General features: G+C 38.5%; 1 protein-coding gene across 1 annotated transcript in view; it reads left to right on the top strand.

The window, feature by feature from the left end:
• Window positions 1-16968, top strand: part of ANO4 (anoctamin 4) — a 182799-nt gene that overhangs the window by 101982 nt on the left and 63849 nt on the right. The window contains exons 6-9 of the mRNA XM_071732949.1: window positions 9167-9267; window positions 9526-9627; window positions 12080-12124; window positions 16763-16894. Coding sequence (XP_071589050.1) covers window positions 9167-9267; window positions 9526-9627; window positions 12080-12124; window positions 16763-16894 — 380 coding nt within the window. The remainder of the gene's footprint in view (window positions 1-9166; window positions 9268-9525; window positions 9628-12079; window positions 12125-16762; window positions 16895-16968) is intronic.

Raw genomic sequence — 16968 nt, 5'->3', positions numbered from 1 at the left:
TCTTTTAATCTTCATGTAAGAACTCTGAGCTAGGAGAGCAAATCATCTTTGTCCTCTGCTACATTTGTCTGAACCATTAAAATCCTGAGATCCATCTGGAGCTGCTTTGCTCTTCTGTGTCATATGGGAAGTGTTTTCATCCAGCACTTTATGCCACTGGGCACATTGGGAATGACAAGGATTGATCAGTTGTGGAGGCTGTGTTTAGGTGTCTGTCTTGTCATTACATTGTGCCATAAATTAGAGTTGCTTTATCACAACGGATCAGAACAGTCCAAAGCAGAATCATTATCTGCCCCAGACTTACATGGACCCTCTTTCATGTAAAGCACATCTAGCAAATTGAGAGGTTTGTACAGAGAAGCACAAAGGATCCAACATTCTTCCTGCTTAGTTTAGAGGTATTATTATATAGTTCAATTTTATCTTGTCTCCAGTCAATTTCTAATTACTCTACCTTTGTTTAAAAAAGCTTATATTTTTCATGTTTCTCAGGTACTTTTTTTTAACATCAGATGGTCTAGTTATATACATAAGTCAAACTTCTTTGAGCTTAGCTGAGTAGAGATAGATGAAAAGTCATATAGACCATAAATTATTAGGAATTTCCTCTCTGCACTAGAACATTTCTTCTAATTTTTGACCTGAAACTGTGACTTGGTGAAGTCAGCACACTAAGATGGATTCGCCTTGCTGTTTTGCATATTTTCTCTGTGTGTGTCTGAAGTTTTACACATTCTGAGCATGGTTTGGGATTTGGAAAAAGGTGCATCTAACTAATTATGTCAATCTGACTTGTGAGCTAAGTAGTTGTAATCAAGCTTCTCTCAACATCCTATTTTGCTTTGGAAAGCACTTCCCTTTCATTTAGTAATGTTGTCTCACCTAGAGAGATCGCTGCCCTGGCATATGCCTTGGCAGATTTCCAAGACAACTTTTCTTGTGAAATTTTTGGTTTACATCTTTTCAGTGCATCAGATCACTTGAATACCTGTAGTAAGACTTCACAATGCAATTGCTCAGAAATTGGCTATGGCAGTCTTTTTAAAGGAACAGAACAACTATTTGCATAATGGAGCATACGAAAGGGAAAATGGCTCATTTATGTCTCCTTCTACAAATGATCCAGACAGAAGAGCTTTGCAGCACGGAGATGAACAACATGAAATGAATTATCAGAAGATGGCTCCTCAAACTCTTTCCAGTTCTAATAATCCTAGCAGTAAGATAAATAAAGCACAGAAAACTGAGAAGTGAACCAGGGGAAACAGGCATTTGAGTTGCCGAGTCTCTCAGAGTAAACGGGAAATTGTAACTGGTGGGGTTGTGAGCAATTCAAGTTCTTCACATGCATCTCTCCCCTACATTTAACTGGGCCTTGTGTTTTCTCTAGTACCTTTTATTTCCTGGAAAATAGAGACCTGGATTAAGCCTGAGAAAATGTTTTCAGAGTGGTCTTCTTTGACAAAGAATTCAGGGCTTCATTGTCTTATGTCAACTGAACTAAAGCCCGATAGCGTCATGTAGATGAGCTTCCTCCTCAGCTGTGGTCTTGTTGAGTTCACTGGCATATCTCTTTAGACAGAATTGCATGTTAAGCTATCAAATATAGAGGTGTACAGAGTATTTGACAGTTCACTGCATCCTAGAAAGCAGGGACACTGGAAAGATTTTGGTGTCTAGGCTGACAGTGAAATAAGTATTTCTTGTCTTCCTTGATTGTATGAGCTGAGAAACAAAACTCCTAAGAGACACTTGAACAACCAAATAGCTTCATCTTACTGGTACATAGGCAGGTGCTCAACACCTGGACTGCTGCAATCATGTCCACATGGGAGGTCACTTGTGGCCTTTCTGTCCAGAGATGTTGTGGTGCCTAAAGAGGTTGTGAGGTCTCCATCCACAGAGATATTGAAGGCCCCACAAGCCACTTCAGTTGTCTCTGCAGAGGTTTGAACTAGATGACCTCTGGATGTCTCTTCCAACCTCTATCTGTGATGCTATGATAAGCAGCTTATTCAGTTTCTCTAGGTTATTTGTACCCAAAAGGTATAATAAGTTTGCTTGCATATTTTGTATGTTTGATTGATTTTTGCGTTTGTGAAATTAACTGTTGGACAAAAAATAAATTGCTTTTTTCTTTGCCAAAGCAATGTTTCTCCAAAAAGCCTCTAAAAGTAAACATAAATATTTAATAGACAATTCATTCAAGTATTTTCTACTTTTAAAATAATATTAATGAGACATAAATCTTACTGGAAAAATATTTGGTTTATATTTTACACTTGGACTAAACCACAAAGGAAGCTTTCCAATAAAATGTAGTTCAATTGTACGATGTATTTTTAATGACCTGTGGTGCCAAAAATAAAATATTGTACATAAGAGACCTTTTTTAGCTCATAGTACAGTAAAAAATGTTTGATGGTCTCAAATATTACTGCATAAAATATTAACATTTTGGATCTAAAATTGCCGCATATTGCTGATGCTTCGTGTAAAAACACTTTGTGTCAAATAATGTGTTCAGAAGTTAAAATGCATTCATCTTCTCGGAGGTTTTAACCATCTACATTTTTTAGTCTGCAAGTAATTACTTTCACATTTATACTATCTTGTTCAAAGGTATTAAAAGATGCCTACTATTGGTTTGTCAGATGAAATCCGTGTGATCAGCTATTTTAATTGTCACAGAAATCTTACCTATATGGGTCAAACCCATAACCATTCAGTATTTACTAAGAGGATTATCAAGAAGTTTTACTGATGCACCACATCTTCCATTAAGATGGTCATGCTGCAGGTATTTCTAATCTTTTTCTCTAGGAACTGGAATCCAAGTCAGAGGATATTCTTTCCATGGTAGATTTAGTATATCTAAGTTCCCTTAGTGCGAGACCCATCCTGTCCATCACAAGTGAGTTCAGATGACATTAGTTAGAACTAAGGGCATCCTTTCTTGTGTTGTTCCTTCTCTCAGAGACAAGAATATCTCTCAGCTGCAAACTGCAAGCTCCTCATTGCACAGTTAACTTGATCAATGAGACAGTATCCACACTTTACTTCTACTCAAGGAGCCTACCCTGTTCTTTAAGGTGCCCTCCCATTCACATTTTTTGTTTACATGGAAGGACATCTGCAAACATTTCCCCTTGTCACTATCTCTCTTCTGTTCACTGAGACCCTGTCAGCTGCTGCCAGAAATTAGGCACTGTGACAGTGACACTGCTCTGGGTTGGATGAGAGGACAGACATTCCCTGAGTGCTGGCAGTAGCCAGCCACCTGCCTCTGTTATTAACTCCACTGGAGCTGAACCTCTGGAAGTATTCTACAAAGTAATAACAATGCTTTCCCCATCATCACATTTTGTCATGGGATTTCATATACAAATCATTTAAAATTGTAATCACGTGACTCTGTCTCCTTATGTCATGTTATTCTATGTTTTAAAAATCAGTGTCCTCGTATGTCAAAACTGGTTTTCAATATCTTCCTATTTATGAGTTAGGGCTTTGTTTTTTTATTTAGTCTTATATTCATTCTTACTGCTTTACCCAAAAAGGCTCTTAAAATTGTAACATAAATGTGAGCAGGATATGCTTCTTTTTCACTAAATCTGTACTTTGATTGAAAGTATATATATGAAAGGTGTTACCTTCATTCTATTATTCACTAGATCCTCCCAATCCACTAACATGGATGTTAATGCTTGTGACTATGTAATATTTTCCCTGGAACTGGACACATATTGACAGTATCCAAATAATTATGCAGTGGTAATATATGCAATTTTAAAAAGTATTGGCAGCACACTGCTGCTGCTTTTCCAGTTCTATGGAATTGCCCTTGTGAATTTACATTTGCTTCAATTTTGCAGAGGAAGACTGGTTTAGTCAACTGAATTTTGCTGGGGTTTGTTTTTCCACTTAATTCACTCCACATGGCAAATCAATCTGTGCTGTTAACTCAACAGAGTAATTCTCAAAACAAGTGGAACCTGTAGCAGTTCCTATTTACTACTCTGTACTCAGATGTCCTATGGAGCTCTATTATAAAGAGAATTGTTACTGGAGGAAGAATGTTGATTTTCTCTCCTTTTCTGGCTTTTCCTGCATTATGGTCCTAACACAAATAAGTTATGTTTGTCAGAAATTAAAGCACTGTTCCCGTTCTGGCTTTTTAACTTGTCTCACAGGGTTTTGCTAAAGTAGACAAGGTTTACTTCAGGCTGCTGGATCTCTTTCAAAATATTGATCTCTTTTTTCTTTTATGAGGAAGGCTTTAAAAGGTGAGGACAGCCCCAGTCTTGGGTATTGCTCTTTTTAAAGCTGATAGGGAATACAACTTAATGATAAATCCTGGTACTTTCCCCCCCTATTTATATGCATACATAAATGAAAGCATTGTATTTTTGCAGTAGCCTGCCTAGTAGCCTCAAGGCAAATAAAAAAATTACACCATTCAGTTTGAGACACCATAATGCTATCCTTCTTCAAGGCTATATGTTGTGAAACTTTCTGCTCAGCTTTTAGACTGAAGAAATGCTTATATTAAAGTAAGTCCTACAGGCCTTTTGGTCTTAAAATTGCTTTATAAAATTATTGATAATGAACCAAAAAAGTTGTTATTGGAAGAGAATGTTTGACAAAAGAGATTAATCTCCAGTCTTGATCCTGAAAGGCAGCCTGCAAGTACAGCAAAATGTGGAATTTATGAGTGGCATTCAGTGTCAGTGAAACTTTGCTTCCATTCAGACTAACAGTGATAACTTCAGCATGAGCAGAGTCAAGTCAACAGGGAATATATATACTTAAATCCTGCCATCAAAATGAGTTAGCTGCAGGGTCACAAGTGAGTTTGGTAGCTTGGACTTAAATTTAAGAGCAGTTAACACCACTCTACACCTGCTTTCAGAAGATGAATAATCTGTCAAGTTTTCCTTGGCCTGGCTGATGACTCTAAATGACCAAAGTGAGTGTGTATGCTTCTGGAGTGACTTAAATATTCCCTACTTTAGTCTCTTCCATTCTTTATATAGTGGTTGTGGGGAGGAATATGATGCTTAGTTTTTAAGCAGGTTTGTGGTTCATTTGTATATTATTAACGACCAGAAGAAATTCTGTTTTTTTATGGATATTCCTCCTTAAGGAATCAGTTTGAAACAACCAGCTTGCTTGAGGTCATAACTTTACAGGTCATTTCCAAATACTTCTTCCATTATTTTTTTGCAAAGTGTTTGATTTCATTTGTCCCCTTGATTTCTCTGTTTTTCTTTCCTCATCACTTTCTAGAAGATTGCTCATGTCAATAATCATCTTTTTTAAATTCCAAGGGGAGCAACGTTACATTGATTTTTGTTTGTATGTTCCCATAATGTGAAATTGAGTTTACTTCTCCAAACCATTTAATGAGCCAAGCCTCAAAAGCCCATTACAAAAGAAGAATTATTCTCTCATTTCAGTGAAACATTTAGAAGCTGAAGGGTATCGTGTCTAAATACTAAGAGAGCTTAGCAGATTCCATTCACTAAAGTATTTTTGTAACCCAGGTGATAGCCGTGAATTTTATTTTTTTTTTCCCATGTATTGTGATTAGCTATTTTCTCCTTAGATTAAGAAAACATGACATTTCATTCTATTACTCCTCCATCTGTATTTGTTCTTCTCTTTCCAATTGTTTTTTTCTCAGGCTTAGTACTTTTCTTTATGACCATTTCACATGACTAAACCCAAGAGAAATGGATTTCCATATTCACAATTTAGCATTATTATCTCTTTCTTCTGAAAGTAACTGAACCTCCCAAGTGTATTTTGGTTAGATCTTCTGTTGACAAAGATGATAAAATAACATTACAAGATGTTGAGTAAAAAATATTCTTTAATCACCTGTGTCTATATTTGTGATAACTATGTGGAAGTTTTTTGCATTTCTGTGTGAAAACATGTATCATGTAGGAAATCAAATTTAGATTAAGACAGAATCTACTTAAGAAATAGCACCTCCACAAGTCAGGTGCCTGTGGCTCCCATATCTAGGATGTCTTAAATTACAATGTGTTAGAAAATGCCTATATGCTTCTAGTGGAACAGTCATCACTGAATTTCCAGTGAATAACTGGTTTTAATTGACCATATTCCACTCAATAACTGGTTTTAATACATTTCTCAGGCCAAAGATTCCTTCTGTATATTGGGCTTATTTGACAGTTTTTTGAGGTTCAGTGTTGTGTTGTTTCTTAAATCTGAGCTGTTTATATCAATATTATCAGTCTGCTGCTGACTTAAACTCATCTTTGAGAAACTAGTTTGCAGGAAATTTTTATAGTAGCAGTACTTAGCCTTGGTTCTGTGGTATCTACTTGCTAAAATCTCATGGGAACATAAGAGATAATTTGTGTAATATATCTATAAAGATATTAATCAGTAGAGGCCTGATTTAGAATCCATAAAAGTCAACGGAAAGAATTCAGCTGAATTAATTGTCTCTGAAGCAAGTGTTTGTGGGGCATTTTGTTACTGTTGTATCATTTCATATTGAAATATTTTTCAGCAAGTCATTAGCAAAAGAACAGCAAGATTTTTTTTCAAAAGTTTTTAATCCCAGAATGTCACTTGTTGCATTATGCACCAAATCATTTTTTTATGCAGCCCAATAGTACGTTGGGTATTTTTTTGAGCATTCAAATATTTTATTTGTTTAAAGAAAAATGTTAACTCTATAGTGACTGGGTGGGTTTTTTATCTTTTCCCTTGCTAAAGATATTCATATATATATATATATATGTATGCATTTTTTTATCACTCCACAAACTAGTAATAATGTTATAGCTACTCTACAGACATGAACATGCTATAGCAATTTCAATACATTCAACATCTAGCAGGATAGTGGAGAATCAGATATGCATCAAAAGTACAAATGACAGCCTCCCACCCATATAGCTACTGTAGTTTCCAGATAAGCAATAATATGTTTAAGAACCCCCAGTAAATTGTACTAACCAAAAATTTACATGAGAAACATTGAATATAGTACAATAGCTAAAAAACTAGGAAATTGTACCTAAAGCAAACTACTTTTCTTGCCTGTTTTTTTTTTTCATTCTCTCTTTTCTTTTCTCATACCCTGTGCACCTTTACCCATTTCCTGGGTATTCCTTGAACTCAGCCTGTAGTAGCTGTCCCTGTTAATGTGATCCATTTAGTGGTCTAAAGCTGTACTTAATGCAATTTTATGATAATTTAATTGATTTCCATTAGAATTTGACCAATTAATATTCCAGAATTTACATGTGGTTTTCACACCAACTTTTGTCCCCCAGGGATCAGTGTTGGGCCCAGTTCTATTTAATATCTTTATTGATGATTTAGGTGAGGGGATTGAGTCCATCATCAGCAAGTTTGCAGATGACACTAAGCTGGGGGGAAGTGTCGATCAGCTGGAAGGCAGGAGGGCTCTGCAGAGGGACCTGGACAGACTGGAGAGCTGGGCTGATTCCAATGGGATGAGGTTCAACACGGCCAAGTGCCGGGTCCTGCACTTTGGCCACAACAACCCCATGCAGCGCTACAGGCTGGGCACAGAGTGGTTGGAGAGCAGCCAGGCAGAAAGGGACCTGGGAGTCTGGATTGACAGGAAGCTGAACATGAGCCAACAGTGTGCCCAGGTAGCCAAAAAGGCCAATGGCATCCTGGCCTGTATCAGGAACAGCGTGGCCAGCAGGTCCAGGGAAGTGATTCTGCCCCTGTACTCAGCCCTGGGGAGGCCACATCTCGAGTCCTGTGTCCAGTTCTGGGCCCCTCAGTTCAGGAAGGATATTGAGGTCCTGGAGTGGGTCCAAAGGAGGGCAACCAGGCTGGTGAAGGGACTCCAGCACAGATCCTATGAGGAGAGGCTGAGGGAGCTGGGGCTGTTCAGCCTGGAGAAGAGGAGGCTCAGGGGAGACCTCATCACTCTCTACAGCTCCCTGAAAGGAGGGGGTAGCCAGGTGGGGGTTGGTCTCTTTTCCCAGACAACTCTCAGCAAGACAAGAGGGCACGGTCTCAAGTTGTGCCAGGGGAGGTTTAGGTTGGACATTAGAAAGAATTTCTTTACTGAGAGGGTGATCAGACATTGGAGTGGGCTGCCCCGGAAAGTGGTGGATTCTCCATCCCTGGAGATATTTAAGAAGAGACTGGATGTGGCACTCAGTGCCATGGTCTGGTAACTGCATCAGTAGTGGATCAAGGGTTGGACTTGATGATCTCTGAGGTCCCTTCCAACCCAGCCAATTCTATGATTCTATGATTCTATGATTTTTGCAAAGAATGACTTCCCCCCTCCTGAGTTCGAACAGAGCTAAAATTCACCCTTTTTCTCTTTACAGCATGTTCTCTGTTCTTGGCCAGACAGCCTTCTATTAGGTAACAAACACTTTGGTGCAAATGCCCTGTGTAAAGCTCTCTCCATGCTACATACAAATCATAGAAAAGGAAGTGGGAGCACTGCAAAGAGATCTTCCTGACATAATCGTAGCCCTCGACCTTTCTGGGCAACAACTCTGCCCAACACCGTGCTGTGGGCAGCATCAGGTTTCCTTCTTCTTTCTAGCTTCAGTTCTAACATTCAGAATCCATGAGGTCAAGAGTGAATCTGGAGGAAGGGAAGCTGGAGACCACGGCTCTGTAGCTGGGACTTTGTTATTTTTCCATGTGGGGCAACAACAATTAGATCACACTGTCATATAAAGCTTTCTTGATTGCCAGATGTGTCTCCATACATCTTCACTTCTGTGTGAGTGCCAAAACCCAGGACAATTGGCAGACTCAGATCCTGACTTGCCATTTTGCTTTTAGCTGAAGTTCAGGACCAAGCTTCCAGCCCCAGGTTTACCCTCCAACCTTATTTTCCAATGCACAACTGTGCATCAGCCTCCCTGCCATGTCCTCCTTTCCACGTGAAAGAAATGCACATGCAGGCCAGAAGCGAGTCACAGGATGGCTTTCAGGAAACCAAAAGGAGTGTAAGTTGATAAAATACTGATAGAACTACATGTTTTTCTAGGAAGAATCAGAAAAAGGGAAGGATATATGACTAGAAAAATAGATTTTGGCCACTGACCACAGTTTCTTTCTTTTTTTACTTTAAAAAGTAAGCCCTGGTGGCTGTTTTGTTTTTCTTTTGCAGTCATCTCTAACAAACAGTGACATCATCTTTGTGAAGTTGCATGCTCCTTGGGAGGTCCTGGGCAAATATGCTGAACTAATGAATGTAAGAATGCCTTTCAGGTAGGTGTAGCTGTATTTTGTCTCAGCCTCCAAAGCCACACTGTACTGTAAAGCTAATGTAATGCCACCAGAATGCACTGAGAAAAGCTCTTCCATAATATACCACACATCTTTAGAAACGATAAATGCGGTACCTTAGACACCATATTCGTTGCTGTTTCTTGTTAATGCCTGCAATTTCAGTACAATAGTGGTTTTGAAATTAAGGTGATTAAGCTGTAGCAGTGCAGATGTTTTCATGGGGTGTTCTATTCTTAGGCCCTTTAACCCCTTCAATGCTGGAGCCCCCTGCATACTTGTGCGCTGCTGTTTTTTAAATGGACATTTCATTGAAATCAATGGGAGGTCAAGAAGATCCAGGTACGTAAGGCAGCACTGAAGGTGCATGTCTGTTGGACGTATCTGATATGTTCAGCAACAGTAAATTGCTTATGTAGTCTGTAATTATGGAAATACAGCTTATAAATAGTTATCCTATCCAACAGGAGAACAATTCAGATTATAAATATTTTTTTCTGTGGAGAAAATAGAGATGTGATATTAAGTGCTGCTGATAACCAAATTCATTCCACATTGTCAGTGATATTATTTTTGTCATGTATTTAATATTATTTGCATGTTGGGCTATGAAATTTTCTATGTAAAGTATTCATTTTAGTGTGCTGGTTATCAGAACTGTTAAACTAGACTAAAGACTTACACTGGAACTGACCAAAACCAATGAACTGAGAGGTTTTGATTCTTCTTTCAATTAGCAGGGCTTATAGATGCATAACTCCATTGATTTTAATGGAATTACTCCTGAGCAAGAAAAGGATCAGAACCAGAATATGCAACTAGTGAGTTGGTGTCCCTTGCAGAATTTCTGTTCCTATTTTCTTCTTACCTAAGGATGAAAAATGCCTCCGATGTGAGCCAATCTGTAGCAGTACAGAACTTGCTAGGAAAAACGGATATGAATTAAGGAGAAAATTACAGGCTTATTCTGTATGTATTTTGGTTTTCATTTTCACAGCAAATCTTCAACTGATCTTTCTTGTGCTTTTAGTGATAAAGAGAAAAATACAAAAGGTATTACAAGTCATTGCAAGAGATTTGTATTCTTTTTTAAAAGGTGTTCTAGACATAGAAACAAGGGGCTGGGCCAAAAGCATACCACTTTTGATTCCTGGCTCAACAGGAGGATAAGGTCTCATGATTAAGAAATTCACCAGGAACTCAGATTTTAGCCACTGTTAGCAGCCTCATGTTTCCTGAGCTGAAGTCCCTTTTTTGAAACCTCTCATATTCTATAGAAAGCATTAAAAATACTAAAGTTTTCTTGACCTGCTTGAGGACCACATATTCATTCTTTCCACATCCACAGAGAGAGGATTATTACAGTATTGTTAAGAGGATATAATGATGATTTAATAATGCCTTCTCAGCATCAGGGTCTTAGATTTTATTTTAAGATCAGCTCTAATGTCTACCATTTAAAAGCAAGAGCCAGCATTTTAGAAAATGTCCACTGCTCTAGTCTGACTGCTTCCAGGTGCCCTTGTCTGATTCCTTGTTTTAAGGGCTGCTGATTGCTTACAGACCCTGATATTTTAGGTTGGAATTATCCAAAGTCCCCCCATCAGTGAATAAAACACTTGCTGATTCAGAGTAGAGGTGCCAAAACAGTCAATAACTCTGAATATTTGAAGCAAAATCAAGAAGTGGATGGCATCATCAGAAACACTTAGCTTTGACCCTTCTCTGCTCCTACTGAGTGGGGCAAGATAGATAACACTGTCTTGTGGAGGGGATGGCCAACATGAAATTGTTTTGGTAATTTCACTTCACCAGCATAATATGGACACTGATAACAAAAATAATGTCAAAATATTATGTTTTATTTAAATTCTAAATTCAACAAATTAACCTGGCATTCTAAGTAGGGGGTTTTGTATAGTTCATAGAGCATCAGTGCTGTCAGATGCTGACAGCTGTGGTGTTACAGACACATAATCAGGAGAACAAGAGCTGCCAGTAGCAGAGCAGGACAGAAGGTAGATTCCCCATTCTGGATCTACACAGGATGGTTAGGAGACCCATCCACCTCTCCACCCCAGGCAAAGTGAGCCCCAAAGGGCTGGTCAGGAAGCAGGCAAAGTGTTTGGTCAGCATGTGCCTGCTCATACACCCTTGTCTGCCCACTGCTTCCCCACCTGTACTCCTGTACAGTGTTTTACACTGACAGCAGAAATCAGCTCTGTCTGTATGGTGGGCAGGGGGAGTTGCTGTGTACCTGGGGGGTGCCAAATACATGCTTCTTTGCTTGTGTAGCCTATATTCTGTTTCAAGGGATGTTACTCCAACAACAAGTGCCCATCCTGGTTGCTATTGCATGTGCTATGACATATTGCAGCATCAGGTACCACTTTCCTGGCTTTTCTAAGTGATGCTCATTGTGTTTCACCAGATACAGTTTTAATAGTTCATTATTGGATGTGAGATAACCTATCCAGATCTGTACCAGGCCTATGACATCCCTGCAGTAGTTTATAGACTTCTTTGAAATAGAAGTATCTTTGGGTCCCTGTCTTTCACACATGGCAAGTAGAAGAAAAGGAGAAGACAATGGGAAAATCCTGACTTTCTTGCAATTCAAATGCCACCAGAGTCTGGGTGGCTTCCTGTGACAGTTCTGTTAATCTCTCTTTTAGTCTCTTCCTCCACCTCTTACAGGCTTCTGTCTTCAATCTCCTTTCCTTCCTTGCTAGTTCATACTGTAACTGACGATGGGTTTTCTTCACGACTGGCTTCATTTTTGCTGTTCTTCCAGGAGAAAAATCTATTACCTGCACCGCCGATACAAGTTCATGAATAGGTGAGTACAGTTCTTATGGCAGCCCAGTTTAAGTTCATTTGGACCCAGAAACAAAAATAATGGTTAAGGTCAAGCTGGAAGGGAAAATTGATTAGCTGTGTTTCTAGGAAGGGTGGAGGGAGAGATTATACATTGGTACATTTGCAGAAACAAATGCAGAAGTTACATTTTTAAAGCATTGCATCAGTTTTACTGGTTTTAGGTCTAAGGAAATATTTTTCTACTAATGGGATCTTTTAAAGAAGAGTGTGTGAGGGCAAACACTATCGCTTTTCATGTAGCTCATTAGGGAGTTTCTTGGGGCTAAGATGCTCCAGTTTTTACTTTTTTTTTTAATTTCTTTTTCGTGCACCTTCCTTACTTGCTTGTAATAGCGATGGCAATATTTATTTATTGTTCTGCTATGGGGATCCTTAGTACTTTCTTGGTAGATAAGAAGTCAATGAACCACATTCATCTCTGGTGTAATATTACTGAGCTTGAGAAAAGAGTATTTTTTAAATGAATTTAGTATTTCTTCCTCTCAGTTATTAAATATCATTAAGACTATGTTTTGTGCCTGTTTTATGCCTGAATTAATGGGATAAAAAAATTATACAGGCTTGGCAAAAACAGATCATATGTTAGCATTTACTGCCACAGTGCTGTTGATTTACTGTCTCACTCGGAGGTCAATGGAAAAACTCCCACAAGCCTCCAAGAAAGAACAATTAGCTTTGAAAAATCTGCATTTTGAAGTAAACAGCTGGCTCACTCTGCAGCTAATGTCAGCAGATTAATATCCATAGGAAAGTAAATCACATATTATGACTCTGCTGTATGAGCATGTTGAAAAATATTTCGTATATTAAATTCCATCACACTTTTCTGGTAACTCAAGACCACCAGCGTTGCCCTCCTGTGATAGTATTTGCTTCTTTGTGTAAGTAAGGACCAAAAGGCCTCTTAGTGGAGTTAGATATTTTACCTGTTGGGCACAGGCTGATAATAATAGCTGATAACACAATTCTTCTAAAGCTTGTTGATGTTTCCCACTTTCCATCACTCTGTTAAAATAAACACCAGAGCACCTGTTAACTTGAGAATTTGTCTGGATTGTAATTAAGTCATGGCTACTTTGACTAAGGCAATAGATTAAAAAGGAGGAGTAGATGAAGATTCTAACATATGTGGTGTATGAAATTTTGCTTTACTTTAATTTTCTCATAATCCAGTATGCAGTTTGAGGTCACAATTGGAAGTATTGTGGTATTTTGGTACTTTTTCTGGTATTTAATTCATAAGGGATGACAACACAAGGCTAAATTCACTTTTTATGTTCAGGTCTATAAATAACTACTTGTGGCAGAAAAACTATAACTGAATAGTTGTAGTGGGAAAAAAATAAAACATTCAGCTTTATTTTCATGGATGTGGAACTCAGATACACAACATCAATAAAGATATGTATTTCCTCTGCTGCTGCTTCAGTGAAGATTACAGGTAGCTGAAGCCTTGTTGCATTTTTTTGAGCTAAGCCAAACGTATTAACATTTGGGCAAAATTTATTTTAAAGAGGACTTCTGTTACAAGGTAAAGCCCAGAGCAAGTCACCTGCAACTTGCTGATCTGAGCTGAATTTTCTCTCTGAAAAATTCTAGTGATCCCAAAATTTCAGATAACAAACTTCCCCTCATAGATCTGAAAGTAAAGGAGGGCTATCAGATATCTATGCAGTACCTAGAACTCTACTTGCTTCGTGGTTAAAACTAGACTAAGACAGTATTTAGCAATATAATATACATTAGGTTCTACCAATGCTGAGCCAGAGACAAAATTCAGTCTTCATAGAATGGCTAGGGTTGGAAGGGACTTATAAGATCATCTAAGTTCCAAAACTGCTTTTTTTTTTTAACTTCCTCTTCCCTTTGCAAAATTATTCTATCTCTACCCCAGTTCTTCAAGAGAAACCAGTTTCTCTGAAATTATTTGAGAAACTCTTTGTGAGAGTTAAGCACACTATGTATGCTCAGAAAGAGGATACTGTATGAAGACTGAACCTGGAGAGCAGGGCTGTGATTGAAGTGGAAGACACTCAGTCTTCAAGACACTATGTGAATTAAGATTATTAATTTTTGCCATGTGAGGCTATCAAGTGTTTTTAAAGCAGGAATTTAAGAAGGATATTATCATCAGATCTTTCACTCTCCTCTGTCAGTGTGACTAACTCTACAGTGCCTCATCATTCCCTGCACACTGTTGGTTTTGTGTAGGTTGCTCAGCTTTCCAAACTCTAGTTCCCTGTCCAGCTGAGTAAATAGTCTTCTCTGTAAGGGAAAGTGAAGCATGGGTTACACTTCAAGAAGAAATAAAATGTGGTAGATTTTTAACACTCTGTGTTTGTTAACACCAACACCATTCTCTAAGCCTTTTTTTTTTAAGAGTTGCTCCTGTAGAGTATAAAGCTGGAACTGCTGGCTGATGTTGGACTGGCCAGGAAGCAATTTAAGACCTTGGTAATTTTTCTTTTTCAATGAGATAACTATTTTTTTTTTTTTTTTTTTTTTTTCTCAAGGGATGGATTTACCATGCTTTATGTTGTAGGCCTTGCAGAAAGACTTGGCGAACTTTTCAGGCCTGTTTGCTAGCCAGCAAATTGGAGGAGGCTTACTGAGTGTGCCAAGTAATTTGAGCCCTGGGAATGGCAAAGCAGTGAAATTCTGGGTACATTCAGTGAGAAGCCAACCTGAATAATGCATTGCTTTTTAGTGAGAAAAGCAGCCTGTGTGTGCTGCATGTGCATGTGTGGGGTGATAAACCTGCAGCACATGTATCTCAAATGAGCACATTGACTTGCAGGATGAGTGGGAAAGGATTGCAGATTAGCAAGGCTGTTAATAGCTTAGCAAATGCAAAAAATTTTGGTCAACAAATAAGTGTGGAATGGGATATTTTAAAAACCTGCCTGATTCCTCTACCCTTTTCCATATCCAAAGTCACTAAGACTGCCAAATATACAGTAACACAGAGCTTGTGGCCTTTACAGAGAGCAAATTGGAAGCCAAGAGAGGGAATTCTACTGGAGAGAACTTACTTTTCCCTTTTCATTCCTATCAGTGTCTGCACAGACTGGCTCCAAGCTATCAGGCTGGATGCTGCAACTGGGGAATTAATGTTGGTCAGACCCCTCATGAACACTGGGATTTGGCATCTCCCCTGCACTCAGACACAGACATTTGCAGACTGCCCCCTCTCACGCTCTGAGCTGCTGGGCCAGTGAAAAGTTTATGATTAATTTAGTATAAACACATGTTCCAGTTACTCCAAACAGTCCTGATGGTAAATCTTTCCCCTCCACCGTGCTATTCCCAGAATGAGAATACACAAATTGTGCCAAAACAAGTAGAGCTAATTTGTTTACAAGTTTTTAAAATGTGTTCTTTAAGGTTAACATTAACTTTCTTATCCAAGATAAAAATAGCTGGTGAGAGAAAGTTGAATATTCCACGAAATATACATACTTGAAATGAAAGTATGTAATAATTTTACCTCACTTCCCAGACACTCAGCAACTTGGCTATGGATTGCCCTTCCTCAAAGAGACTTTACAGAGCTGATCACAGCTCTGAACATTTGCTGATCACAGTTATTGCACTCACTTCTTCAATAGAAAAGAAGCAACTACATTTCGAGTCCTGGAGCTTCATCCAGAACTGGACTTAAAGTTCAAAGTATGTTGTTTCATGCCCTTTAGCTCCAGTTCTGGAAAGATTCGTGCCCTGACTGAAGTATGTGCACAGTCCATAATTTGTAGTCTATGATTTTTGCAGACAGAAAGCACTGATTAGAACTTGAAGGTGCTAGGAACTTCTGAGAGAGTAGGGCTCCTTATGCCAGATATCTCTCATCTTTCTTATGTGTTTTGCATTATAACAACTTAATTCAGATTTTAATTTGGTTTAGATTGTCTCCTCCAGTCAGCTCTGATTCTTCCCTTTCCCTTCATTTCAGTGTGCATCTCTTGCATGAATGCACTTGCAGCTAAGTCTGCCCTTTTTCCAGCTTGATCTTAGTTTGCTTTCACTTTCCAAATGTAAGAATTTGCATTGCAGTCACTTATTAATCTATACTGAGTATTCTGCTTTCATGGAGGCTGTAGTATTGCAAGACTCTACAATTAAGCAAAACAAACAAAGCAGCCTAATTTTATAGCATCTATTCTGAGGTAAGAATCCATACAGAGAGCAATAATTGGATGCAACTCTCTGGGCTTTAGCTGCCAAAGCACTCTGTCCCAGTCTCTGCTGTTCTAATGTTTATGTGTCCAAAGGTTTACATCTCAATTAAACCTGAGATTTAAACTAACTGAAAAGCCCAGAAATAAAGGTTTAGGGAGTTGCCAAGAGCTTACTGGGCTTAATAAGATTCATAGCAGCATGTACCATCAGCACTGTTTTTCTGTTGAGACAAAATAAGGAAGCTGGTTATTATAAACATGTTCCATATATACAATTTGACCTGCCTCAAAAAAGTCATTTTGCATCTTTTCTAGTTGTAGATATTAACTGGCCTAGTTTGCCACCATGTGTTCTTTGTAAGTGCTCTGTAATGGAATGGAGAAACACTATTTAAAATGCTCACAATTTTCATGTGCTGCAGGATCGAGAAACAAATAAGCAGGTTTCGAGGATGGTTACCTAGAAAGCCAATGAAACTGGACAAGGAGACACTGCCAGATCTGGAGGAGAATGACTGCTATACTGCTCCATTTAGCCAACAAAGGATCCATCAGTGAGTATTTTAATATATTGCAATTACAAGATGAAAATATTTCCTTCTGGATTTACACTCAAAAAAATGTATTT

This window comes from Heliangelus exortis, chromosome 1 (assembly GCF_036169615.1).
Source record: "Heliangelus exortis chromosome 1, bHelExo1.hap1, whole genome shotgun sequence".
Lineage (NCBI taxonomy): Eukaryota > Metazoa > Chordata > Aves > Apodiformes > Trochilidae > Heliangelus > Heliangelus exortis.
The sequence above is the reverse complement of the archived record's forward strand: the minus strand, read 5'-3'. Positions and strand labels throughout refer to the sequence as shown.